The 24,083-nt window shown below is 36.6% G+C and overlaps 6 protein-coding genes across 7 annotated transcripts in view; 2 read left to right on the top strand and 4 right to left on the bottom strand.

Annotated features, from left to right (window-relative positions):
* LOC133837392 (uncharacterized) overlaps positions 1-9,715 on the top strand; it is a 154,519-nt gene extending 144,804 nt beyond the window's left edge. For both annotated transcript variants that reach the window (XM_062268147.1, XM_062268140.1), the window contains 3 exons: positions 5,070-5,331; positions 6,804-6,879; positions 9,345-9,715. In XM_062268147.1, the coding sequence (XP_062124131.1) occupies positions 5,070-5,331; positions 6,804-6,879; positions 9,345-9,573 (567 nt within the window). In that variant the 3' untranslated portion in view covers positions 9,574-9,715. The remainder of the gene's footprint in view (positions 1-5,069; positions 5,332-6,803; positions 6,880-9,344) is intronic.
* A 2,146-nt stretch (positions 9,716-11,861) lies between these two features.
* LOC133837413 (2-oxoglutarate and iron-dependent oxygenase JMJD4 homolog) lies at positions 11,862-13,334 on the top strand. The gene is made up of 2 exons (XM_062268165.1): positions 11,862-12,590; positions 12,647-13,334. Exons 1-2 carry the CDS (start codon positions 11,953-11,955, stop codon positions 13,332-13,334), a joined length of 1,326 nt encoding a protein of 441 aa, XP_062124149.1. The 5' UTR covers positions 11,862-11,952.
* A 57-nt stretch (positions 13,335-13,391) lies between these two features.
* On the bottom strand, positions 13,392-14,637 carry LOC133837423 (uncharacterized). Its single transcript, XM_062268177.1, has 4 exons — positions 14,380-14,637; positions 14,091-14,317; positions 13,863-14,039; positions 13,392-13,806 (listed from the first exon to the last, which is right to left on the bottom strand). The coding sequence occupies exons 1-4, from the start codon at positions 14,584-14,586 to the stop codon at positions 13,554-13,556; spliced, it is 864 nt and encodes a 287-aa protein (XP_062124161.1). The 5' UTR covers positions 14,587-14,637; the 3' UTR covers positions 13,392-13,553.
* A 1,590-nt stretch (positions 14,638-16,227) lies between these two features.
* Positions 16,228-17,643, bottom strand: LOC133844463 (uncharacterized). Its single transcript, XM_062278468.1, has 4 exons — positions 17,224-17,643; positions 16,943-17,169; positions 16,713-16,889; positions 16,228-16,654 (listed from the first exon to the last, which is right to left on the bottom strand). The coding sequence occupies exons 1-4, from the start codon at positions 17,425-17,427 to the stop codon at positions 16,402-16,404; spliced, it is 861 nt and encodes a 286-aa protein (XP_062134452.1). The 5' UTR covers positions 17,428-17,643; the 3' UTR covers positions 16,228-16,401.
* Positions 17,644-18,559: 916 nt separating this feature from the next.
* Positions 18,560-19,569, bottom strand: LOC133848252 (uncharacterized). Its single transcript, XM_062283748.1, has 4 exons — positions 19,513-19,569; positions 19,213-19,439; positions 18,983-19,159; positions 18,560-18,924 (listed from the first exon to the last, which is right to left on the bottom strand). The coding sequence occupies exons 1-4, from the start codon at positions 19,567-19,569 to the stop codon at positions 18,672-18,674; spliced, it is 714 nt and encodes a 237-aa protein (XP_062139732.1). The 3' UTR covers positions 18,560-18,671.
* A 1,993-nt stretch (positions 19,570-21,562) lies between these two features.
* LOC133848243 (uncharacterized) lies at positions 21,563-23,810 on the bottom strand. Its single transcript, XM_062283736.1, has 5 exons — positions 23,741-23,810; positions 22,457-22,602; positions 22,176-22,402; positions 21,944-22,120; positions 21,563-21,885 (listed from the first exon to the last, which is right to left on the bottom strand). The coding sequence occupies exons 1-5, from the start codon at positions 23,808-23,810 to the stop codon at positions 21,633-21,635; spliced, it is 873 nt and encodes a 290-aa protein (XP_062139720.1). The 3' UTR covers positions 21,563-21,632.
* Between the last annotated feature and the right edge of the window lie 273 nt (positions 23,811-24,083).

Here is a 24,083-nt window from a genome sequence, read left to right as displayed (position 1 = left end):
TTGGATGCTGCGTAAGCACTTGATAGATAACAAAACTCGCTCCCTCGCTACCTCCATCTATCGCTCTCATTATTCTTAGTATAATATTTTTTTCTTTTGCGCAAAATGCTAAACCAACTTGCTGACAATGAAATTGTTATTTGTGAAATTGAAAACTAAGGCGACAGCAGACCGCAGATTAAATAAATAAAATATTGAACTGCTTAAATATTTCGGAATTTAAATTTGAAAAGTAAGAAAACTACAGTCGAGTGTGCTCGACTCTACAAAAAAACTTTCTACCCATTTTAGATAAGAGTAAAACAGAGATAGATAAGAGTAAAACCGGTTAAATACTAAAGTATACCGAAGGCTATATTTGGTATATTGATATAGTATTACATTCAAAACATATACCATAGACACAAAATATACTAGATTGGATTGTTGTATATACCGCTAAAATACTAAAAATATACCGAAGGCTACATTTGGTATATTGATTAATATTATATCATTCAAAACATATGGATACCATAGACACAAAATATACTAGATTTGATTGTTGTATATACCGCTAAAATACTAAAAATATACCGAAGGCTTCATTTGGTATATTTATTAATATTAAATCATTCAAAACATATGTATACCATAGACAAAAATATACTAGATTGAATTGTTGTATATACCACAAAAATACTATAGTATACCGAAGGCTATATTTGGTATATTGATATAATATTACATTTAAAAAAAAAAAACATACCGTAGACACAAAATATACCAGATTGGATTGTTTGCCAAATCAACCAACTTGACAAGCACAAAGTTATAATACCCTTTAACCCTATGGGTAGATGGTATCCAATTTTCATAAATTGGTGTTTTCTATTCAAAATTATCACAGCTGCCCAAAAACTTTTCATTTTATTTGCACAACTTTACAAAGCGTTATTTTCCTTGCGTTCTTTTTACTTTATTTGTGTCTTTATTAGAAGCAGCTGAAATAATATCGTGTGTGTTTATTATATTGGGAATTTATAGTAAACATGTGGCCAAATTGGTTTTGCGTTCGCACTCCAATTAACTAAAATATATGCCATAGAAAACATACGTATGTTATTGCCAATAAATAGAAACTTATGTCAGCCTTTTATGAACTGATATTTCCATTGAATATTTGAATGCAATTTGAAAAGCTTTTTGCAGATATTAGTGCTGCTTCGCTTGTGCCTGTCAGAGCTTGCAACTTTTTCACTTTTTCACTTTACCAATTTGCCACAATTTTCCCCGTCCTGTTTCCCCTCTTTCGTCCCGCACACACACACACACACATATACGTTTAACGCATATTGTCGCGAAATTGTAAAATGCAGTCGGGCATTTATAAGTAAATAAAATATAAATAAATGTATATGCATTTTATTTTATTTCAATTTAAAGTTTTTAATGAGTTTTTGTTAATGCCATCACGTGTATAAGTTTCGTATGCATTTCCCAAGCCCTTCCACCATATCTTCCCCCTCCTCTCTATCCATTCCCTCTGTGTTTGTGGCAACTCGTTTGATGCTATGTGGAACTTGGCATTTGTTTTGCTTTTGGCAATTTATTTGTGTTGCACACAATTTTTGCGCAGATTTAAACAAAAACTGTAAATTAATTTTGGCACAAAACTAAATTCAATTCGCAAATAGAAGGACGCGAGGGGATTTATTGTTATTGGCTGCGATTATGTTTGCAACAAATCTGTGCCGGGAAAATAAATGTGCATTTGCGATGTGCCACTAATTGGATATTACACAAAAATATCGAAGCATTCTTTTTCACTCTATGCGGAGGGAGAGAGTCACCAAAAATTTGAATTTAATTACGGCCATAAAATAAAATTGCAATCGTGGCTAATCTACACAAAATCATGCGATGCCTTCAAAAATTAATAACAATTTTGTAGTCTGTGCCGAAGTCACCCGCAGAGAGCGTGGAGAGGTGAAGCCATTGAAATGGCTAACAAAGGACGTCAAAGCAGCCATAAATGGACAACGGCTGCAGCAACAGCAGCAGCAGCAGCGAATGAAAGGTTGGTCGTCGGTTGGTCGTTGCCTAGAATGGACAACGTCCACTCTTTGTGTGGCCATGACAGTATTACATTGTTCGCTCGCTGGTCCGCTGGACTGAATTTGACGGCAACACCACCCGCTGACAGTCATATCGATACAAAGCGTTTCATATTCCCTGAAAAGAAGTGTGAGAGTGAGAGAGGGAAGACAGCCTGACATTAATGAGCATTGCGGAAAGTTGTTCCTCAATTTGCTCGTCACTCGTCACAGAGAGATCTCAGTGATTCACATTGTGCTGCCATTCATAGCGCATTATTTGTGTCTTGCGGCAATTTAAATGCTTCCATTCTCTCTGGCTTAATAACCTTGCAACGAGTGCTTTACAGCTACTTATATAGATAAATCACAGTTATCGACGAGTATATATCGCACAAGCGATTGCGAATGGTTCAATTAGGTTCACTTTTGAGCTGATTGTAATACATTTTTATTGATGCAGTATACGCCCCGTTGCACCGTTGCAATATCACCAATTAAATGTGCAATTATTTGTGGAAGAAATAAATAAATAAACATACAAAATTAAATACAATACATGCATGTATGTGCATGCTGAATGGCAATTGCATTGTATTGATTGGAGTCATTGTTGTTAAATTAAATGTATATTATGCTGCGAGGCGTGAAATTAATTGCACATTCGGCATATTTAATATCATAAATATAAATAACGTTTGGCAAATTATTTGGCCATAGCAATTAATCACCAAATAATTTGGTAATTTTAATTTACTGTTTCGAGTAATGTAAATAGTTCATTTCACACACACACACACTCTGACAGTTGCATAAGCCGTTCTGTGTGTGTGTGCACCGTTAATTAAGATTTAATGCCCGTCGAACTTCCTCTCAACCACGCCCTGGCTCTTAAGCCAAATAACCCTCCTCCCACATGACCATTTTGTATATATGTGAATGTGAGTACGTAATTAGGCGACAATAAGCATTTAATACACATTTTGTGGAACACACACATACACATCGAGTAGGGAGAATGAACCACATTCGCATGATTCCAATTAGTTTTGGTTCTGTTTACGCTCGGCTTTAATGCCACGCCCGTTAAGTGCACAGGCAACGCATCGACATCGACATCGACACCGACATCAGCATCAGCATCAGCATTGGCAACAACAGCATCATGGCAATTGAGCATTTCGGCCAATTGCAATTTGTTAGCTAATTTAAGGCCAACAACCGCCTCGCTGTCTGTCCCAAATAAACACACTCGACACTCTGTCTCCACTTAAATACATCGCCCTAGCTATTGACTCTATGGTACTACCAACATACATATATATATGTTTATATGTGCGAATACTATGTTGTGTCGTCTATATGGCGCAAACTGCAATTAAAAATTATCTCCGAAATGGCATCGCCCATAAAATACACTGACAAATCCAATTCACAACTCTGCTACAGTTAAATTTCTCTCTCTATATGATAGTATGAACACACAACACGAATGCCAATTGTGTTATCATTCGGGCAGACCACAAAAAATGTTGGTTAACCTTTTGTAAAAGAATTCGCAAAAATTGTGAAAAATGTGTAAAGCCAGTTAAATAAATAAATTGGGTGTGTGTCAAGTTTAAAACTACATTAAATTCTTTTGCCGCATACAATTAATTAATTGAGCTTTTAAACTGCTTTCAAGTTGTGCAATTCATTATCAGATTTCATAAAATAACCAAGATTAAATTTCAATGTTGAAATTTGAATGAAAACTTTATAAATTACAATTGATTCTTCAAAACATCAGATTTCATAATATCAACAAAATTAAATGTCAATGTTGAAATTCGAAATTAGCTTTTAAATTGTGAAAACTGCTTTCAAATTCTGCAAATCAGATTTCATAAAAAAACCAAGATTAAATTTCGATGTAAACAATCTAAACTAAGTATGAACAAAATTAAATATCAATGTTGAAATTCAAAAATTAGCTTTTAAATTGTAAAAACGGATTTAAGAATTGCAATTTTAAAATTTTAATGTAAACTAAATTACAACTTTTCGAACTAATATTAAAAGGTCATTTTTATAAATATGTCCATATTATATAAATCATAATTAGCATTAAAAACGTGACCGTATTTACCGTCCTTCACAATATATTGTATAAATTCATTACATATATTTAAATCAAAATCGAGTACGAATGTATTTATTCGTAAGCGGATATTAACAATCAAATAGTAATAATTAAATCTCCTATTTAATACAATTTAAATACACCAACAATGTCTTGAGGCTTATTTCCATTATTGTTTACTGAATCGAATTTGCAGACTTGACTTGCAATCAGCTACAATAACATATTATACCTTAAGCAGACAGGCTGTTCCTGGGATTAAGACCAAAAGCCACACGAATTCCATTACATCGAATAGATATACTTGTATTCAAGTGTATTCTAGGTTGTGTATTGAGCAGCTCATCGGCTTGGCTTGAATTAATCTCTCGCAGTGTAATTAATTTGCTCATAATTTGTGCCACGAAATGTAACTCCACAAACTTGCATCAGATTAGTAATTACGTAGGCTGTGCCCACGCACACACACACAGGCACACACAACTACATACGCAACCATAAATCCGCGCATAAATACAAATTACAGCGAGACAAAGAGAGTTAAGGAAACACACACACACACACACACACATACATACGTACTTACGTATATAGTATATCCTTTGAAAGCAATATCAATTTACTTAGCGACATCGTGACAGTCAAAGGTTAAATAAAAGTACATGCATAATGAAACTGTATTTGGATGTCCTTTTTGGCTCTCCACGCAATGTCCGCTCATTACTTATGTTTTATGACATGGGCGGCTTAGTTTATGGCATTGGCATTTTGATGCGAAAGCCATTTAGACCCCCCACCCCGCCACACACACACATTTCTAATCACTGTGACTAACGAACTTTCTTTCCCTCTTCTTTTTTTGTGCGTTGCAGACAATCATACGCGAGATGAATCGACTGGGCATGATGGTGGATTTGTCACACGTCTCCAAAGGAACGATGCGCGATGCTCTGGAGGTGAGCGAGGCACCCGTCATATTCTCCCATTCATCCGCCTACGAGCTGTGCAACACGAGTCGCAATGTCCAGGACGATATCCTGCAAGCGTTGGCCAAAAATGGCGGCCTCGTCATGGTCAACTTTTACTCCAAGTTCTTGTCGTGCAGCGACAACTCAACTGTACAGGATGCAGTCGGTAAGTAATCATGTTTTAATCATTTTTTCTTTAACCCAAACATTAATTAGCATTTTTTAAAATTATCAGAGGGGATGGCAAATGTTTCAATAAATCAATAAATTCCATAGTTTTTAGTGCGAAATTCATTTGTGTCCAAAAGCGAATCGAGTGAAAAGCTTTTTGCATTCGTTCGTCACATTGAAATCAATCAACGCCCCTGATTTGCTGCGGTCTTTGTGGCACCAACGAAACACCACATTTCCATCACTGACTAACTGAGTGACTGACTGACTGACTGACTGGCCATTGTTTCAGCTAGTTCATTATTGCCTCTCAGCTGGTTCTGCCGGCTTTTCTTTTCCTCCCAATGCTTTTGACATGCCATCAAAATGACGGACGTAATCACTTCCTGTTTCGCTGGTTTTCACACAATTCTCTTTCTTATACCCTAGCTTAAGGGTATTAGAAGTTTTCTAGCAAAATATGTGGCACGCAAATATGTTTGTAAGATAGTCTTGAAAGAAATAACTAAAGTGTTCTAATTTAAAATAAATACCTAGTAATTGAAAAATATAGACTGTTCATTAAAACTTATTAAGATTAAAATTAAGTTATTGCCGAAAATAATTTTATGCGATAATCGTCAGAGAAATGATGCTTAGTACTCTAATATTTTATTTTGGAATATTCCGTTTTATCAACAAAGTTTGTAATAAATTAAATTCAAAATTTCGTTAAGGTGTCAGCAAATTTTGAATAATAGTTAATGATTATTTTAGAAGACATGCGAGTATTTTTATAATCTTTATATAACTTACTTTATATGTATTTCAAATTATATTCTAATAAAACTAAACTAAGGCCTATCCTTATATTTATTTTGTAATTATTGTGTTAAATTTTAAGTGAAATAATCAGAAAATAAAATAAATTCATTTTAAGTGAAATAATCAGAAAATAAAATAAATAAGTTACTTATCATTTAAGAACATTTCTATGAACACAGTATTCTTAGTTTGTGCATATTTTTTTTTAATAATTTTATGGAATACTCTTTTTATAATGTTATTAGAATTGCTGATGAAAAAGTAAGCTAGAGTATTGAAGTGTAGACCTAATAGAGTAGCTACTTTATCTAAATTTTTTTTTGAGTATTTGTCTAATGCCACGTAATTTGACGTCTACTCTCTTTCTTTCTCTGATCTCTTTTCATGCTATTGTCTCTGGCTGGACACATTTCAAATTTGCGAAAATTTTAATACCGTCGACTTATGACGACGACGATGATGATGGCAACAACAACAACTCAAACCACATTGCGCTCACTTAACAATGGCTTTTAATGAACTTGACAACAACAACAACAACAACAACAACGATGGCGATGGCGATGATGCTGATGGCGAACCTTACCATTCGATATGCTGCTGACCAACAACAAATGCAAACGACACACATACACGGATACACACACACACATGCATCTACAGCGCATATTAATCACATTAAGCGAGTCGCTGGCATCGATCACGTTGGCCTCGGCGCCGGCTACGACGGCATTAATTAGTAAGTAAAAGTCATTTATTTCACTTAAATGCGCATTTTCCTCGGCCACAAGGGCTCAACGGTTTACAGCCTCCTTCCACTCGCGAGACAGCCCAGTGCCACGCCCATTCTCAGTCCAGTTAACTGAGAATTCAGCCACTCCACTCCCTCTGCTGTCTCTCTCTCTCTCTGCCCAGGTGGTTTTTAAGTTATTAATTGATTCTATTTAAGTACTGCAGCTTAACATTGGCATATTGCGGGAGGCGATTCATATTGCGGCTCGTTACGGCCATTGATTCGCGAAAGGGATGGGAAAGGGAAGGGGAAAGGGGTGGCAAATAGGGGAGGGAAGCAACTAGGGGGCGGACATCATCATCATTATGCTGTCATGTGCCCAAGGCTGATGAGTTTTCTAGCAGTGAAATTTTAGTGCTCAAAGTTCTCTAGTTGTCGTCAGAGTCTCAAGACCATTTTTAAACATTATTAATTAATTATTAAATCGCCGATAGTGACAGAAATGTTTTTAATTAAATAACTCAATTGACAATGAAGTGAACTAAATGTTACAAGATTTTAAAGGTGGCTGGACATCTGCTTATTCTGACATTATTCAAGTGCTTTGCTTAGATTTTCGTTTGATTGGTTATCATTTAGAAGGTTGAAGATAAACAAACAAACTGACAGGCTTGAAACTACAGTTAGGGCAAAGTTCAGTTTGATGTTCGAGTGCATAATTTAAACAGTATGCGACAGAGATAGAGAGAGAGACAGAGAGAGAGAGAGAGCTGAGTTCAGTTCAGTCTGTTTTCGCCCTTTAGCCCGTTTGTTGTGTGTTTTTCAATTAAATATTTTTACTACATACCGCATTTATGCATGTAGCATGCCGCACTTTGTGTTGTTATTGTCACTACAACTCGTTGTACACATGCATATGAGCATTTTCAACAGCAATTTTCATGTAAATCAATTTCCCAACGAAACGAACTTCATTTTATTCGTTTCGCAACGCGCAGCTACAATAAAAAAAAACAAACAAGAAAAACAACATCCACACACATACATCTAACCGAAATTGAGCTTATGAATATTTATAGGCCACTTTTCCAGCACACACACACACACACACACACACTCACACCTAGAGACCTGGTGACACGACACGACACAATAAATAATCTAAAATTCTATGAAATTACAAAATTCCAAATGGTGTTTTTCCGCATCTCTTGCTCTGCTCAATTTTCGACATTGACTGACATTCAGTGCGTTAAACAAGCGACTATTGCAATTCCAGCTGCCGTTGTTATTGTTGTTATTATCGTTGCACCAGCTGAAATTGTTGTTGCTAAAGTTGCAGTTGCCTCCTGCCACATAAATTCAATTCATGCCTCACCACAGAAGTATGCTCATTTATCCAATAACTACTTCCACACATTTTTGTTAGTCTCACATACAATTTAAACAATTTATTTGGCTTGCAGCGTATTTCATGTTTAACACGCAAAGTCAAAACAATTCAAATCGTTTTGTTAATTTACCTTTAATGTGTGATTATTTGTTTTGAAATTGCGGAATGTTGAAAATGCTAAATGCAAAATGAATTTAAAGTGCCTGACGCAGCCACAAATGATTAATATTAATTTGCGCAAAACAATGTCGAAATGCCATTTAGCAAATACTGAAATATGTATGAGCACTTGTTGTATAGTATATAGGGCAAAGCCGCAAAAGGAATCCCAACTAATATAATAACATTAACAACAACAGCAACAACAAAGGCACAAGAATGACCAGAAATTACAAAGGAAAGGCAAATGACATGAATTGTTTTTGTTATGGCTTTTTCAAGCATACTTCAAATATATTTGATACCAATAAAATGCCTATAAACAGGGTGTCACAAAAGCAAAAAGGGAATTAAGTACCAATTGCTCAATTAATGAAAAACTACTTTAACGTTCAGCAATAAACACTTGACAAACAAAACTATTATTCAACTTTCAGACTTACATAGTAAAAAAGGAAAAAAAACACCCTGTAATTGGCAATTTTCGTACATGTATTATGTAATATTTCCATGTCATTTAAAAGCTAAACGCTGTAGCACACATAAAAGTAAATTATTATTTATTTGTACTTCCTTTCAAACGGGGCCTGAAATATTAATTTATTATTTATTTGCCTTTTGTTTTGCCTGTTGTTTATTTATTTTGTGTTTGTGTATTTTGTGGTTGTGACTTACATAAATTCTCTCTGCTTTATTATCCATACAAAGCACATATCACATTTCACATTTCAGATTTCGTCTTCGCATTTGCCTTTTTCCTTTTCCTTTTTAAATTGCGACAAAGTCCGATTAGTTTAGGATTTATTTATTGATAACTCTTTTGACTATGTGAATATTACGTATACGAAACTCAATTATATCGCTATGAAATGAAATTATAATTATGTATAACTAACTTTTCGTATTCACCAATTTTCAGTACACCCAAAGGCCTAGAGGATGTTTCATCGTATCCAACGCTGTTCGCCGAACTTTTGGGAGGCGGTTGGACCATCGATGAGCTGACCAAATTGGCAGGAGGCAACTTTCTGCGTGTCATGCAGCAGGTGGAGAAGCTGCGGGATGATAAAAAGGCTGCCGGAATCAAACCCTATGAAGATCATCCCAACTTTCGCACTGACGATCCATATAATTGTACTTCCAGCTAATTAAATCTAAGCGCTATCTTTAGAGAGGTTGTTTAATAGGCCAACCTGGCTGAAAATGCAACGAAAACATTTTGGTGCATATAAAAACAAAACAAACAAAAAAGAAGAACAGTAATTGAAAGTAAATTAATGAATGAATATATGATATTTAAATTAATTACATTCTAGTTAAATAAGTGGCCTAGCTATGGTTTGTATAAGCTTTAAGTATATAGTACTAATAAAAAGTCTACTACCTAAGTCTTTGGCTAAATTCCTTCTCGGTTCTATGGAAAATTTTCGAATTTCGTTTTGGTTTTTTATGACAATCTACAGACTGCCAAGAAATGCACCCACTTACCGCAAATTTATAAATTTATAAAGCAATTATTTCAAATTCAAATTCCAACGGTTTTCTCTCCTACCTATTCTACAACTAAACTCCCATATGAAATTCTGACTTCAAACTGGACCAACACAGAAATAGAAGAGTACACGACTAAAGGAGCAGAAGATGATGCAAAATAAATAAATAAACTTGTATTTACAATTTCCGTTTTCCAATGTGAATTAATTTCATTGTTTTTTTATATGAAAACTACATATCAATCAAGCATGTAATAAAAAATATATAAAAAAATAAATCATTTTCGTAGATTAATGTTTAAATGCAAATAATATTTGAAAAGTGGGAAAGCATACACTTAAATTAAATAATCTACTATAAATTATAAAGTAAATATACATATATATAAATATTTAGAAAATTATTGGGCATTGATTCAATGTTAATTAAACAATTAGTTCAATTTTTCTAAGCAGTTTGCAAGCAGTTGTGTATAATGAAATGCACAAATACTGAGGGAGAAGTAAATAGCGTAACAGACACTAAATTAGTTGGTAAGCAAAGTGGGCGTGGCACAAGCTTCAAGTGCATGCCACCTACTATATATACCTAGTATAAAGCTGTACATAGGTTGGGTTGGACAATTTCTATAGCATAAGTATGTCAAATATGCATATTCTCTAGATATATATAAATTTACTGTTAGACAAGCAACACAAACACAAACACTAACAATTTCTCCCTGCATTTCAGTAGCCTACGCCCCTTCTATACAAAAATATGGAAAAACAATAATTAAAAAAAAAGCCACTCTGTCAGTATCTCTGTACCTTCTAAACCTAAAAAAAAAAAAAGAAAAAGTGAAAAACATCTAGTCAAATGTGCGTAGTCTTAAGTAAATAAATTCAATAATTGTACATTTTCTACGCAAATGAAAACAAACACTATTGTTACAATTTTTTTTATGACGTATTTTATACGAGTTTTTGTATGTGTACATAGCGTTTTTACCTATACCGTTTTGCTATAATTTATAAACCTATAGTTTTCTAGCAAAAATTAAATATATGTATGAATATTACAATTATAATTACATTGTACTTAAATTAAATTAGTAAGTTGTTAGTCAAGCGTTAGTTCTTAGGCTAAACGCTTGCCTCGAAGGCGAGCCATAAAATATCTGTAAAGTTTATACATGCATATAGTACATACATACATACAAAACATATATAGGAACTTGATTCAAATTACACATACACCAACAACTCACAAAGCAAATGTAAAATGAAACTTAAATTTAAATTTTCAACCATACTGTGTCATACGTTGTTGTGTACGTTAAACACACACACACATGAAATACGCATATGTATGTAAATCCAAATTGTAGTTAAATCTTGAAAATGGTAAAATGTTTAGCAAATAAATTCCAATAAAATGACAAACAGATTGCAGTATAATAAAATTCACAAAATGACTTTCATTTCAATGTTTACCGCAAAGAGATAGAGTATAAGCTCTGAATTAGATAAGTGACTGTTATTTTTTTAGAGTGTTTTCTTGGTACTCCTTTCTTAAATTTTGTACTGAAAAATGTATAAGTTCAGTATAGTATAATTTACGATAGCATATTATAAGATAAGTATAAGATATAAGACAATTCTGTTACTTTCAGTTTGCTGTTACGCGCCATGCAGCGAGCAGTCTGTCCGCTGTTAACGCTTGACTTTCGTGCTCCACGGCGTAACAGAATTGCTCCTCAATGACATATTGAAGCGCAGTGACGTCACAGTTGACTGAAATAACTACAATTTAATACATAAAAACAAACAATATTTTTACAAAATGCAAAGCTACTAATTAACTTACAATTTTTTCAAATTGTACATTTACTTTTTATTAAATTCCCTTAGATATAAAATATAAATGCCAACGAGAGAGTTTGACAGAACGATTGCGAGAGCGAAAAGTGCCGAAATCGATGTGACGTGACCTCGTATTATTGTCCCTTCAAAGTCACACTTTTGTTTACATTTTTTTTTTGTTTTTCTGGCATGGAGTCAGATAAAGCGGCGCCACAAATATTGGCGCTGCAACCACAAATTAATCCTCAACTGCACCCGCATGGAGATAATATTATCCAACGATGCGCCGCCAAGGAGCTGAGCTACAACGATTTCTACTGGCGTTTCATGCACGCCAACTGGCCGGTGATTATAACAGATGTCTCCAACGCCTGGGAATGTCGCAACTGGGCGAAATGCGATAGCGATAACAATACGACTAAACTGGACAACGAAAATGCCAACAATAACAACAACAACAACAATGCTAACGAAACTGGCCAAGAACAACACATTAATTTCGACTACCTCAGGAGCCGCATCGGCAACATTGCTGTGCCTGTTGCCGACTGCAATGCAACATATTTCGATAGCCATGCCAAACTGGAACTGAAGTTCCATGACTACCTGGAGCGATGGCAACGTAACGCAACTGATCAAAGGGAGACCAACTGCAATGTGGCCAAGGACAACCTCTACCTCAAGGACTGGCATCTGGCTGCCCAGATGCCCACGTATGAGTTCTATCAAGTGCCCAAGTATTTTGCCTCCGATTGGCTGAACGAACAGCTGATTGCCGAGCAGCGGGATGATTATCGCTTTGTCTACATGGGACCCAAGGGATCCTGGTGAGTAGCTTACTGTGTATGAGTTGATTTAATAATTATACTGTATGCGTTCGCAGGACTTCTTTTCATGCGGATGTATTTGGTTCGTTCAGTTGGTCCACCAACATTGTGGGCCACAAAAAGTGGCTAATAATGGCACCCGGCGAGGAACGCAAGTTGGCCGATCGACTGGGAAATCTGCCATTTAGCATTGATGAAAACCAACTGGATGAGCATCAAGTGCATTATTTCACCATCAATCAAACGGCCAATGAGGCGGTATTTGTGCCCAGCGGCTGGTATCATCAGGTGTGGAATGTGAGCGATACCATCTCAGTGAATCACAACTGGTTCAATGCCTGCAACGTGGCCACTGTGTGGCGTAATCTGCTGAGCAACTGGAAGGCGGTGCGCAACGAGATCGCCGATTGCCAGCAGATGGACAACTTTGAGGCCCATTGCCAAACGATGTTGCGAGCCAGTTTTGGCATCAACTACCTCGATTTTGTAGAACTTTTGGAATTCATTGTCACCCGCCGATTAGCAGCAGCTGCACTCAAGGACCAACAAACAACAATAACAGGAACAATAACGACCGCAACCAGCTTATTACTTTTCGATAGATATCAAATGAACGATCATCATCTGCAAACCGATCTCGAGTGCATTCGACAGTTGCTCATCGACATGCTGCAGGAGCCAAGTGTTCTTGAGTGTCCTGCCCAACTGCACGAGCGTTGCGAACACCTCAAGCAGCAATTGTAGCTGCAATCCTAGTCACATAGCATACTATAGATATACATATATATGCAAGAATTGGCATATTTTTATACCAAAGTTGTATTCATATACAATATACAATAGTTGTAGAATTTTACTATGTACAGACAACAATGCATAGACATTTGTTACATGTGTATGCATTTATTTACTAACAACATAATGTAATGTATACATAGTTAAAACTATAAGTTGTAACTTTGTTTACTCCCCTTCGGGCCAGGTAAATTCTCCGTTGAGAGGTTGAGTTCGCAGCCAATGACATTGATCGATTACCTTGAAGCTGAGCTTATCAAACATCACCCTCGATGGAGTATTTTGTGGATTCACCAGCGCCATCACATCCTGTCCCAGGCAGCCTATGCGACGTGCTATCTCCTTGGTGACCAGGCTGCCAAATCCTCGTCTCTGATGCGAACTTCTCACCTGCAGTGCACCCAAATAGCCTCCTTGCAGTCTGAATGGATTAGAATTGTTATATGTATATGAAGCTGACTTAGTGAAGCTACTCACCTGATGCACCAGGCCACCAGTTGCTTGGAATCCTCCGCATAGAGTCCAACACTTGGACACAGCTTAATCTGTCGTTGCACAAAGTACAAGGAGCCCTCGTGATGATTTGGCCATTCCTCGTTAACCAATTCTGCATCACTTTCCCTTAACGTATCCAGATAAAAGCCAGCTGGTGCTCTAGATGAGATCATTGTATGAAAAGCGAATCACTTCTTAAATGGAACTTACACAACACATAACTGACGCGCCTCCTCTGCTGGCATATAATGCAGATTTGTTAAATCTGTGAACAATAACTGCAGCTGTTTCTCCTCGATCACGCTCTCCAGCGCCGCAATATGTCGAGCTGGTATCGAACTACATTTGAGGCCAGTTGACCAATCGAGCAAGGTCAAAGCTGCCTCGACAAGCCCAAGCGAGTTATTCAGGCAGCCCACAAACAGCTGATAACGATCCTAACTTAACAATTACATATTTAATTGTATGTATTAGTTTATTTATATCTATGTTTGCTAACCACAATCACAAAGAGAGCTTCGTCTTTGGCTCTCTGATCGCTCAGTGTGTAGGCTTTTAAGTTTTTGATCTGCGGATCTTTCTTCAGAAACCCAATGAAGTTATCAAGGCAATAGAACTCTTGACAATATTTAGGCCAATTTTGTCTATAACACTTTTGAAATTCCTGCATAATTTCGAGACTAATCGATTCCAGTTGCTGCAACATGTTGCTTAGCGATCTATCAACTTGACCACTCACGAACAACTTATCAACTGAGTTGTATACTCGCAAGTTGTGTTGTATATTTCTCATTGAATGCTGACTAATCTGAGAGATAGAGAATATGACTTCTCAGTCAATGTCACACTAGCAAAACACCCTGTAAAGTACAAAGTATAAAGTATAAACATATTTCTGAATTTGTATTAATATGCACATAATTTCACATTGAAATTTATGCTAATTAATTTATAGTAATAATACGAATCAAAGTCAATTAATTCAGATCTTTTCTTCAAGAAGCCATCACACCCGCCTCATTCGCAGTGTAGGGTATCAGGTTTACAAAGTCAGAGAGCGAGAGAAAGACTAATTCAATGATTCGATTGCTCTCCCATTGCACTCTGATTCTCGGTAGTCCACTTGCATAGAAGACTTTTTAAGAGATTGGCATTATTCAATCTATCTTATCATGCTCTATAATTTAATGCAAATGGCTAATTAATACAAATTCATTAATTATTAATTAATATTTATAGAAATAATACAAGAAATCAGTCACTTTTTTCATTTGGAGGTCGAGCTAATTCAAATCAATCAAATATTCTGCAATCAGCAAAGTGCCAAAGACTTTTATTGTAGGCAGAAAATATCTCATAGCTTGGGCATATCCTGTCTGGTCCTTGAGAGTCTTGAGACAAATAATATGTCATGGTGAGCTTAAACATCCTGCCAAAGGACATCCAAATTGTCCTTGTAATTTACCTCTTATCTCTCTTGAGCCGTGGATCAAAAAATTACAAGTGCTTGATTTTTAGATGACCCCATATTATTTTAAGGCAGATCAAAAAATTGGTCCTGCCGATCCTAGCAATACATGTCCAATGAAAATGTAACTGGATATGATCAATATATAGCTCGTTTTTAAAAAAGGACATTAGTTTTCAGACCATAACTCGGCTAAATCCTTAAGGACATCGCAAAGACCTACTTTTTTGTCATCAGGGTAAGCAATATTATCGAATGGCATTCAAGGAATTCAAGGAAGTTGTCAAAAATTTCGGATAAATTTTTTTCAAGGGGTGGGTATTGAAAAAATTGAAAAAAGTTCGAAAATCAGCCGTATCTCGGCCATTTGAAGGACGATCGTAATGTCCTTTGGCACAAGGACATCTTGTAACAATACAAACTGATTGGCGTATTAAAAAGGTTGAATGTCCTGCAAACAGCCAAGTTATAAGGACTTTTTTGTTTTCAGAAAATAGCATATTTCTCGGCCGTATCCTGTCTGATCCTTGCAAATCCTGTGTCAAACCAAAGTTATTGGTTACCTCTATCATCCTACCAAAGGACATTCCAATCGTCCTTGTGGTTTTCAAGATATCCTGTAATTTTCAAAATTTCACCATTTCTCATGAGTCGGCGACCAAAAAATTTTAAGTGTTGGTTTCTTAGATGACCCCATACTGTTTGATGCCAATCGATAGCTTATCAGTATAGGAGTTTATTGCGCATAAAGTCCTTGAAATTCGACAAGATATACGGAAGTTATATCCTTTTAATAATAATAATTAATAATATTGCAACTTGTTTAAAATGCCAGTGCATACTTTTAGGAGGCACATATTAAAGTAATCGTTGCCTATGTGCTGCGTATATAATGAGATTTATTGCATACTTTTAGGATAGTAATTTTAAACTGAAGGCGCAAATTAGTTCGGTTCCTGTTGGATATATGGGGACAAAAATGGATAACACAATAGTAATGATGATAAGTATTGACTTTTAGTCAGGACATCTTGCTTTTTATCACAAACAACATTACTGGCCATTTGGCCACGTAAATTTGCCATTTTCAGGTGCAGTGTCACGCAAATAGCATTGATCACTCACACGGAATCCCAATTTATTGAATATGCTACTAGAGATAATATTCTCTGGATGTACTTCAGCGCCAACATCGTCGCCCAAAGCACCGATCTCCCGAGATAAAGCCGCAACGACGATAGTACCAAATCCACGCCTTCTGTACGCGTTATCAACTTGCATGGCGGCCAACAAACCTTCCATTGTTCTAATCCAAAATATATATCCATTAATTAGTTTATATTACATTTAATCTGAGTGCTTACCTGACGCACCAGGCAACCAGCTTGTTAGATTGCATATCGTATAATCCCATGCTGGGGCATAGACGAATCTGCCGTTGAATAAAGTACAAGGAACCCGGTCCACTGTAGGACCACATTTTGTCTATTAACTGGGCATCTGCTTCGACTAAAGGCCTTAACTGGAATCCTTCTGGGCAGCTGTTTAATTTACACATTAAATATAAAATATTAAGGATGATTAAAAAACCTACTCCACCCTCAGTTGCATGGCTTCTTCTGCTGGTAGAGTGTATAGATTGGAGTGAAGTTCTGAGGTGATCGTCAATTGCTTGGCTTCTATAACCTTCAATATGGTAGCTAGGTATCGTGCTGCAAATGAGCTGCATTGAAAGCCCCGTGACCAGTCCAGCTGGTGCAGAGCGTGTTCCAACAAATCAAACTTGTTCCCCAGACAGCCGACAAATAGTTGATAGCGATCCTAATAAAAATTGTTTTGTTAATATCCGTAAATAAATAAACACTAAAAACCTACCACAAGTAAAAAGAGTCCAAGCTCTTGGGCATGTGAATCTGCCAGAGTGTAGGCATTAAAATGCTTCAGTCCTGGTTCAGTCTTGATATATTTAATGACGGTGCTGAGTACATAATATTCCTTGAAATATTTGGGCCCCTCTCGTCTATAGAGTGCCTGTAGTTCTGGCAGATCGTGGATGCTAATCGGTTGAAGCTGCGTCATTAGTCGACTTGTTCAAGACACTCTCTACCACAATTTAATCAACTTGTTTAATTTTTCTGAGCTTATATAGCGACGATTGGCAATGATAATAGAGCAATATCTACGTGTATAGCGTGTTTTGGAATATTTTGTATTTACATTAGCTTTCTCTAGTTGCTGTGTGCTCAGAGATTAGATAGCCAATTAATAGGGCTTTCCTTCTCGGGCAAGCACATGCTCCAGCAGCATGTTCCCAGTCTATCAAAAACTTTACAAGCGGCTACATAATTCATATTCACTAAGGCAGTGACGTCGTGATTTAGCTCATTGGCAATCCGTCTGGCAATGTCTGCTGCTTTGCTTCATCATATCATGCTATTGTTTATTGTGCCTATATGGACGTAGCAACTATTTAATTTTTAGAAAGAATAAAAGTAATCCGACATCGCATGGACCTACTTTTTTGTGATCAGGATAACCAATATTATCGATTGGCATTCAAGGAATTCACGGAAATTGTCAAAAATTTTGGTCGACATTTTTTCAAGGAAAAAATGTCAAAAAGTTCGAAAATCAGCCGTATCTCGGTCATTTGAAGGTCAATCGTAATGTCCTTTGGCACAAGGACTTCTTTTAACAATATAAACTGATTGACATACTAAAAAGGACGAATGTCCTGCAAACAGCCAAGTTACAAGGACTTTTTTGTTTTCAGAAAATAGCGTATTTCTCGGCCGTATCCTGTCTGATCCTTGCGAGTCCTGTGTCAAATTTAAGTTATTGATTAGCTCTATCGTTCTACCAAAGGACATTCCAATCGTCCTTGTGGTTCTCGAGATATCCGGAAATTTTCAACATTTAATCTTTTCACTTGAGCCGCGGACCAAAAAAATACAAGTGTTGGTTTCTTAGATTACCCTATACTTTTTTTATGCCAATCGATAGCTAATCAGCATAGGAGCTATTGCGCATAGAGTCCTTGAAATCCGTCAAGATATACGGAAGTTATATCCTTTTTTCTTTTCAAATAATATTGCAACTTGTTTAAAATGCCAGTGCATACTTTTAGGAGGCGCATATTAAAGTATTCGACAAAAATCGTTGCCTATCTGCTGAGTACATAATAAGATTTATTGCATACTTTTAGGAGGCCAATTAGTTTGGTTCCTCTTGGATATATGTAGGTGACAAAAATGGAAATGCATACATTTAAGATGTCAAAATAGTAATAATCATAAATATTGACTTTTTGAGCAGGAACAACATTACTGGCCATTTGGCCATGTAAATTTACCTTTTTCAGGTGCAGTGAAACGCCAATAGCATTGTTCACTCACACGGAATCCCAATTTATTGAATATGCTAATAGAGATAATATTCTCCGGATGTATCTCAGCGCCAACATCCTCACCCAAAGCACCGATCTCTCGAGATAAAGCAGCAACGACGATAGTACCAAATCCACGCCTTCTGTACGCGTTATCAACTTGCAAGGCGGCCAACAGACCATCCATTGTTCTAAACCAAAATATATATCCATTAATTAGTTTATATTGCATTTAATCTGAGTGCTTACCTGACGCACCAGGCAACAAGCTTGTTAGATTGCATATCGTATAATCCCATGCTGGGGCACAGACGAATCTGCCGTTGAATAAAGTACAATGAACCCGGTCCACTGTAGGGCCACATTTTGTCTATTAACTGGGCATCTGCTTCAACTAAAGGCCTCAGCTGGAAACCTTCTGGGCAGCTTTAGAATTTAGACATTAAATATACAATATTAAAGATGATTAAGAAACCTACTCCACCCTCAGTTGCTTGGCTTCTTTTGCTGGTAGAGTGTATAGATTGGCGTCATATTCTAAGGTGATCGTCAATTGCTTGGCTTCTATAACCTTCAAGATGGTAGCTAGGTATCGTGCTGCAAATGTGGTGCATTGAAAGCCCCGTGACCAGTCCAGCTGGTGCAGAGCGTGTTCCAACCAGTCAAACTTATTGCCCAGACAGCCGACAAATAGTTGATAGCGATCCTAATTAAAATTGTTTTGTTAATGTCCGTAAATAAATAATAAATAAATAAATAAATAACACTAAAAAACCTACCACAAGTAAAAAAGAGTCTAAGCTCTTGGGCATGTGAATCTGCCAGAGTGTAGGCATTGAGATGCTTCAGTCCTGGTTCGGTCTTGATAAACTTAATGACGGTGCTGAGTACATAATATTCCTTAAAATATTTGGGCCACTCTCGTCTATAGAGTGCCTGTAGTTCTGGCAGATCGTGGATGCTAATCGGTTGAAGCTGAGCCATTAGTAGACTTGTTCAAGACACTCCCTACCACAATTTAATCAACTTGTGCAATTTGTCTGAGCTTATATAGCGACGATTTGCAAAGATAATAGTGCAATCTCTATAGCGGATTTTGGAATATTTTGTATTTTCATTAGCTTTCTCTCGTTGCTGTGTGCTCAGAGTTTAGAGATAAGATGGCAAATTAATAGGGCTTTCCTTCGCGGGCAAGCACATGCTCCAGCAGTAGTGTTCTCCCTCTGCGAGTGTAAAACCCAGTCTATCAGTCTATCCAGTCTATCATTGGCATTGCGTCTGGCGATGGCTGCTGCCACAACAAGGCCAAGTCCTAAGTACTAAGTTTATGATATAAAAAGAATTCTATATTAATATCAATGTGAACATATAACTTGGCATTGAAATAATATTAATAGAAAAACAATCTTTAAGTAAGTTTCAGGGCCAATAATCGATTAATTCAGATTTCCATGCATTATTAATCTTTACTCTAAGAAGTCGTCGTTTCCACCTCATTCACAGTGTAGGGTATACATTATAGAAAGTTAGAGAGACCATGAGAAAGCTCTCACAGTGCACTCTCGGTAGCCAACGTGCTTTGAAGTGTTTTGAAGAGAGGTTGATATTAATCTATTCATCTTATCATGCTATTGTCTATTGTGCCTATATGGACGTAGTAACGCCTATTTAATTTTAAGAAAGAGTAAATGAAATCCTACATATTTTTGCCATTTGAAGAAAGTGATATGTAACATAGTTTTCACTACAAAATAAAAAAGACAAATATTCTGGTGACAGTAAAGTTACAACGAATTTTTTTGTAAACAGAAAATCCCTTAAAACTTATGCATGTCCTACCTGATCCTTGTCATTTCTAAGCCAAATAATAAGTGGTGGTGAGAGATAATATCCTGCCACGGACTATTTTGTTTTAGGCAAATTAAAAGAGTTGGTCATAGCGATCCTACAAATATACATCCTTTGAAAATGTCAGCGGATATGATCAAGATATAGCTTGCTAAAAAAAAAAACAACATTAGTTTTAAGGCCATAACTCGGCCAAATCCTGAAGGACCTAGCAAGGACCTACTTTTTTGTGATCAGGATAACGAATATTATCGATTGGCATTCAATGAATTCACGGACATTGTCAAAAATTTCGGATGAGATTTTTTCAAGGGGTAGGTATAGAAAAAATGTCAAAAAGTTCTCGGCCATTTGAATGACGATCGTAATGTCCTTTGGCACAAGGACATACTTTAACAATACAAACTGATTGGCATACTAAAAAGGACGAATGTCCTGCAAACAGCCAAGTTACACGGACTTTTTTGTTTTCAGAAAATAGCGTATTTCTCGGCCGTATCCTGTCTGATCCTTGCAAGTCCTGTGTAAAATTAAAGTTATTGGTTAGCTCTATCATCCTACCAAAGGACATTCCAATCGTCCTTGTGGTTCTCGAGATATCCCGAAATTTTCAACATTTCATCTTTTCACTTAAGCCGCGGACCAAAAAAATACAAGTGTTGGTTTCTTAGATTACCCTATACTTTTTTTATGCCAATCGATAGCTAATCAGCATAGGAGTTTATTGCGCATAGAGTCCTTGAAATCCGTCAGGATATACGGAAGTTATATCCTTTTTTCTTTTCAAATAATATTGCAACTTGTTTAAAATGTCAGTGCATACTTTTAGGAGGCACATATTAAAAGTTCGTTGCCTATCTGCTTAGTATATAATGAAATTTATTGCATACTTTTAGGATGGTGATTTTAAACTGAAGGTGCAAGTTACAGTTTGGTTCGTATTGGATAAGGGTGACAAACATGGAAATGCATTCCTTTAGGATGACATAATAATAATAATAATAGGCATTGACTCTTGGTCAGGACATCCTGCTTTTTATCACAAACAGCATTACTGGCCATGAGGCCACGTAAATTTCCCATTTTCAGGTGCAGTGTAACTCCAATGGCATTGATCACTCACACGGAATCCCAATTTATTGAATATGCTTCTGGAGGGTACATTCTCCGGATGTACCTCAGCGCCAACATCGTCACCCAAAGCACCGATCACTCGAGATAAAGCAGCAACGACGATAGTACCAAATCTACGCATTTTGTACGCGTTACCAACTTGCAAGACGGCCAACAAACCGTCCATTGTTCTAAGCCGAGATATATATCCATTAATTAGTTTATATTACATTTAATCTGAGTACTTACCTGACGCACCAGGTAACCAGCTTGTTAGTTTTCATATCGCATAATCCCATGCTGGGGCACAGACGAATCTGCCTTTGAATAAAGTACAAGGAACCCGTATCACTGTAGGGCCACATTTTGTCTATTAACTGGGCGTCTGCTTCGACTAAAGGCCTCAGCTGGAGTCCGTCTGGGCAGCTACAGAATTTACACATTAAATATATTAAATATTAAAGATGATTAAAAAACCTACTCCACCCTCAGTTGCATGGCTTCTTTTGCTGGTAGGGTGTATAGATTGGAGTGAAATTCTGAGGTGATCGTCAATTGCTTGGCTTCTATAACCTTCAAGATGGTAGCTAGGTATCGTGCTGGAATTGAGGTGCATTGAAAGCCCCGTGACCAGTCCAGCTGGTGCAGAGCGTGTTCCAACAAATCAAACTTGTTCCCCAGACAGCCGACAAAGAGTTGATAGCGATCCTATTAAAAATTGTTTATTTTTTATCCGTAAATAAATAAACACTAAAAACCTACCACAAGTAAAAAGAGTCCAAGCTCTTGGGCATGTGAATCTGCCAAAGTGTAGGCATTGAGATGCTTTAGTCCTGGTTCAGTCTTGATAAATTTAATGACGGTGCTGAGAACATAATATTCCTTGAAATATTTGGGCCATAGAGTGCCTGTAGTTCTGGCAGATCGTGGATACTAATCGGTTGAAGCTGCGCCATTAGTAGACTTGTTCAAGACACTCTCTACCACGATTTAATCAACTTGTTCAATTTTTCTGAGCTTATATAGCGACGATTTGCAAAGATAACAGTGCAATCTCTATAGCGGATTTTGGAATATTTTGTATTTAGATTAGTTTTCTCTCATCGCTGTGTGCTCAAAGATTAGATGGCCAATTAATAGGGATTTCCTTCTCGGGCAAGCACATGCTCCAGCAGTAGTGTTCTCCCTCTACGAGTGTAAAGACCAGTCTATCAAAAACTTTACAAGCGGCTACATAATTCATATTCACTAAGGCAGTGACGTCGTGATTTAGCTCATTGGCAATCCGTCTGGCGATGTCTGCTGCGTTGAAGTGTTTTGAAGAGATGTTGATATTAATCTAATCATCATATCGCGCTATTGCTTATTGTGCCACTATGGACGTAGCAATTATGTATTTAATTTTTAGAAAGAATAAAAGTAATCCGACATATTTCTGACATTTGAAGAAGGTGAGATGTAGTTTTCACTACAAACTAAAATATACAAACAGTAAAGTTACGTTTTTTTTTGTATACAGAAAATTGCTTAAAACTTGTGCATGTCTTGTCTGATCCTTGTCACTTCTAAGCCAAATAATAAGTGGTGGTGAGAGATAACATCCTGCTACGGGCTATTTTGTCTTAGGCAAATCAAAAGAGTTTGTTCTAGCGATCCTATCAATACACGTCCTTTGAAAATTTGAGAGTATATGATCAATCTTGATAAAAAAAATCATTAGTTTTAAGGCCATATCACGGCCAAGTCCTAGTATCGCAAGGACCTACATTTTTGTGATCAGGGTAACCAATATTATTGATTGGCATTCAGGAAATTCACGGACATTGTCAAAAATTTCGGATGAAATTTTTTCAAGGGGTAGGTATAGAAAAAATGGCAAAAAGTTCGAAAATCAGCCGTATCTCGGCTATTTGAACAACGATCGTAATGTCCTTTGGCACAACGATAGCTTTTAACAATACAAACTGATTGACATACTAACAAGGACGAATGTTCTGCAAACAGCCAAGTTACAAGGACTTTTTTGTTTTCAAAAAAATAGTGTACTTCTCGGCCGTATCCTGTCTAATCCTTGCGAGTCCTGTGTCAAATTGAAGTTATTGATTCGCTCTATCATCCTGCCAAAGGACATTCCAATCGTCCTTGTGGTTCTCGAGATATCCTGAAATTTTCAACATTTCACCTTTTCACTTGAGCCGCGGACCAAAAAAATACAAGTGTTGGTTTCTTAGATGACCCCATACTTTTTTGATGTCAATCGATAGCTAATCAGCATAGGAGTTTATTGCGCATAGAGTCCTTGAAATCCGTCAGGATATTCGGAAGTTATATCCTTTTTTCATTTCAAATAATACAGCAACTTGTTTAAAATTCCAGTGCATACTTTTAG

Source organism: Drosophila sulfurigaster, chromosome 2L (genome assembly GCF_023558435.1).
Source record: "Drosophila sulfurigaster albostrigata strain 15112-1811.04 chromosome 2L, ASM2355843v2, whole genome shotgun sequence".
Classification (NCBI taxonomy): Eukaryota; Metazoa; Arthropoda; class Insecta; order Diptera; family Drosophilidae; genus Drosophila; species Drosophila sulfurigaster.
This window is presented reverse-complemented; position numbering and strand designations above follow the sequence as displayed.

Coding starts and splice junctions, on each gene's coding strand:
- LOC133844463 (XM_062278468.1), bottom strand. CDS start 17,427: ATGACGCAGCTTCAACCGATTAGCATCCACGATCTGCCAGAACTACAG. Junction 16,890..16,942: donor GCCATGCAACTGAGGGTGGA/GTAGGTTTTTTA, acceptor TAAATTAAACAG/CTGCCCAGAAGGATTCCAGT. Junction 16,655..16,712: donor CTGGTTGCCTGGTGCGTCAG/GTAAGCACTCAG, acceptor ATTTTGGATTAG/AACAATGGAAGGTTTGTTGG.
- LOC133837413 (XM_062268165.1), top strand. CDS start 11,953: ATGGAGTCAGATAAAGCGGCGCCACAAATATTGGCGCTGCAACCACAA. Junction 12,591..12,646: donor ATGGGACCCAAGGGATCCTG/GTGAGTAGCTTA, acceptor ATGCGTTCGCAG/GACTTCTTTTCATGCGGATG.
- LOC133848243 (XM_062283736.1), bottom strand. CDS start 23,810: ATGATAGAGCGAATCAATAACTTCAATTTGACACAGGACTCGCAAGGA. Junction 22,403..22,456: donor TTGGACTCTTTTTACTTGTG/GTAGGTTTTTAG, acceptor AATTTTTAATAG/GATCGCTATCAACTCTTTGT. Junction 21,886..21,943: donor CTGGTTACCTGGTGCGTCAG/GTAAGTACTCAG, acceptor ATCTCGGCTTAG/AACAATGGACGGTTTGTTGG.
- LOC133848252 (XM_062283748.1), bottom strand. CDS start 19,569: ATGCCTACACTCTGGCAGATTCACATGCCCAAGAGCTTAGACTCTTTT. Junction 19,440..19,512: donor TAGACTCTTTTTTACTTGTG/GTAGGTTTTTTA, acceptor AATTTTAATTAG/GATCGCTATCAACTATTTGT. Junction 19,160..19,212: donor GCCAAGCAACTGAGGGTGGA/GTAGGTTTCTTA, acceptor TAAATTCTAAAG/CTGCCCAGAAGGTTTCCAGC.
- LOC133837423 (XM_062268177.1), bottom strand. CDS start 14,586: ATGTTGCAGCAACTGGAATCGATTAGTCTCGAAATTATGCAGGAATTT. Junction 14,318..14,379: donor AAGCTCTCTTTGTGATTGTG/GTTAGCAAACAT, acceptor TTGTTAAGTTAG/GATCGTTATCAGCTGTTTGT. Junction 14,040..14,090: donor GCGCGTCAGTTATGTGTTGT/GTAAGTTCCATT, acceptor GATCTCATCTAG/AGCACCAGCTGGCTTTTATC.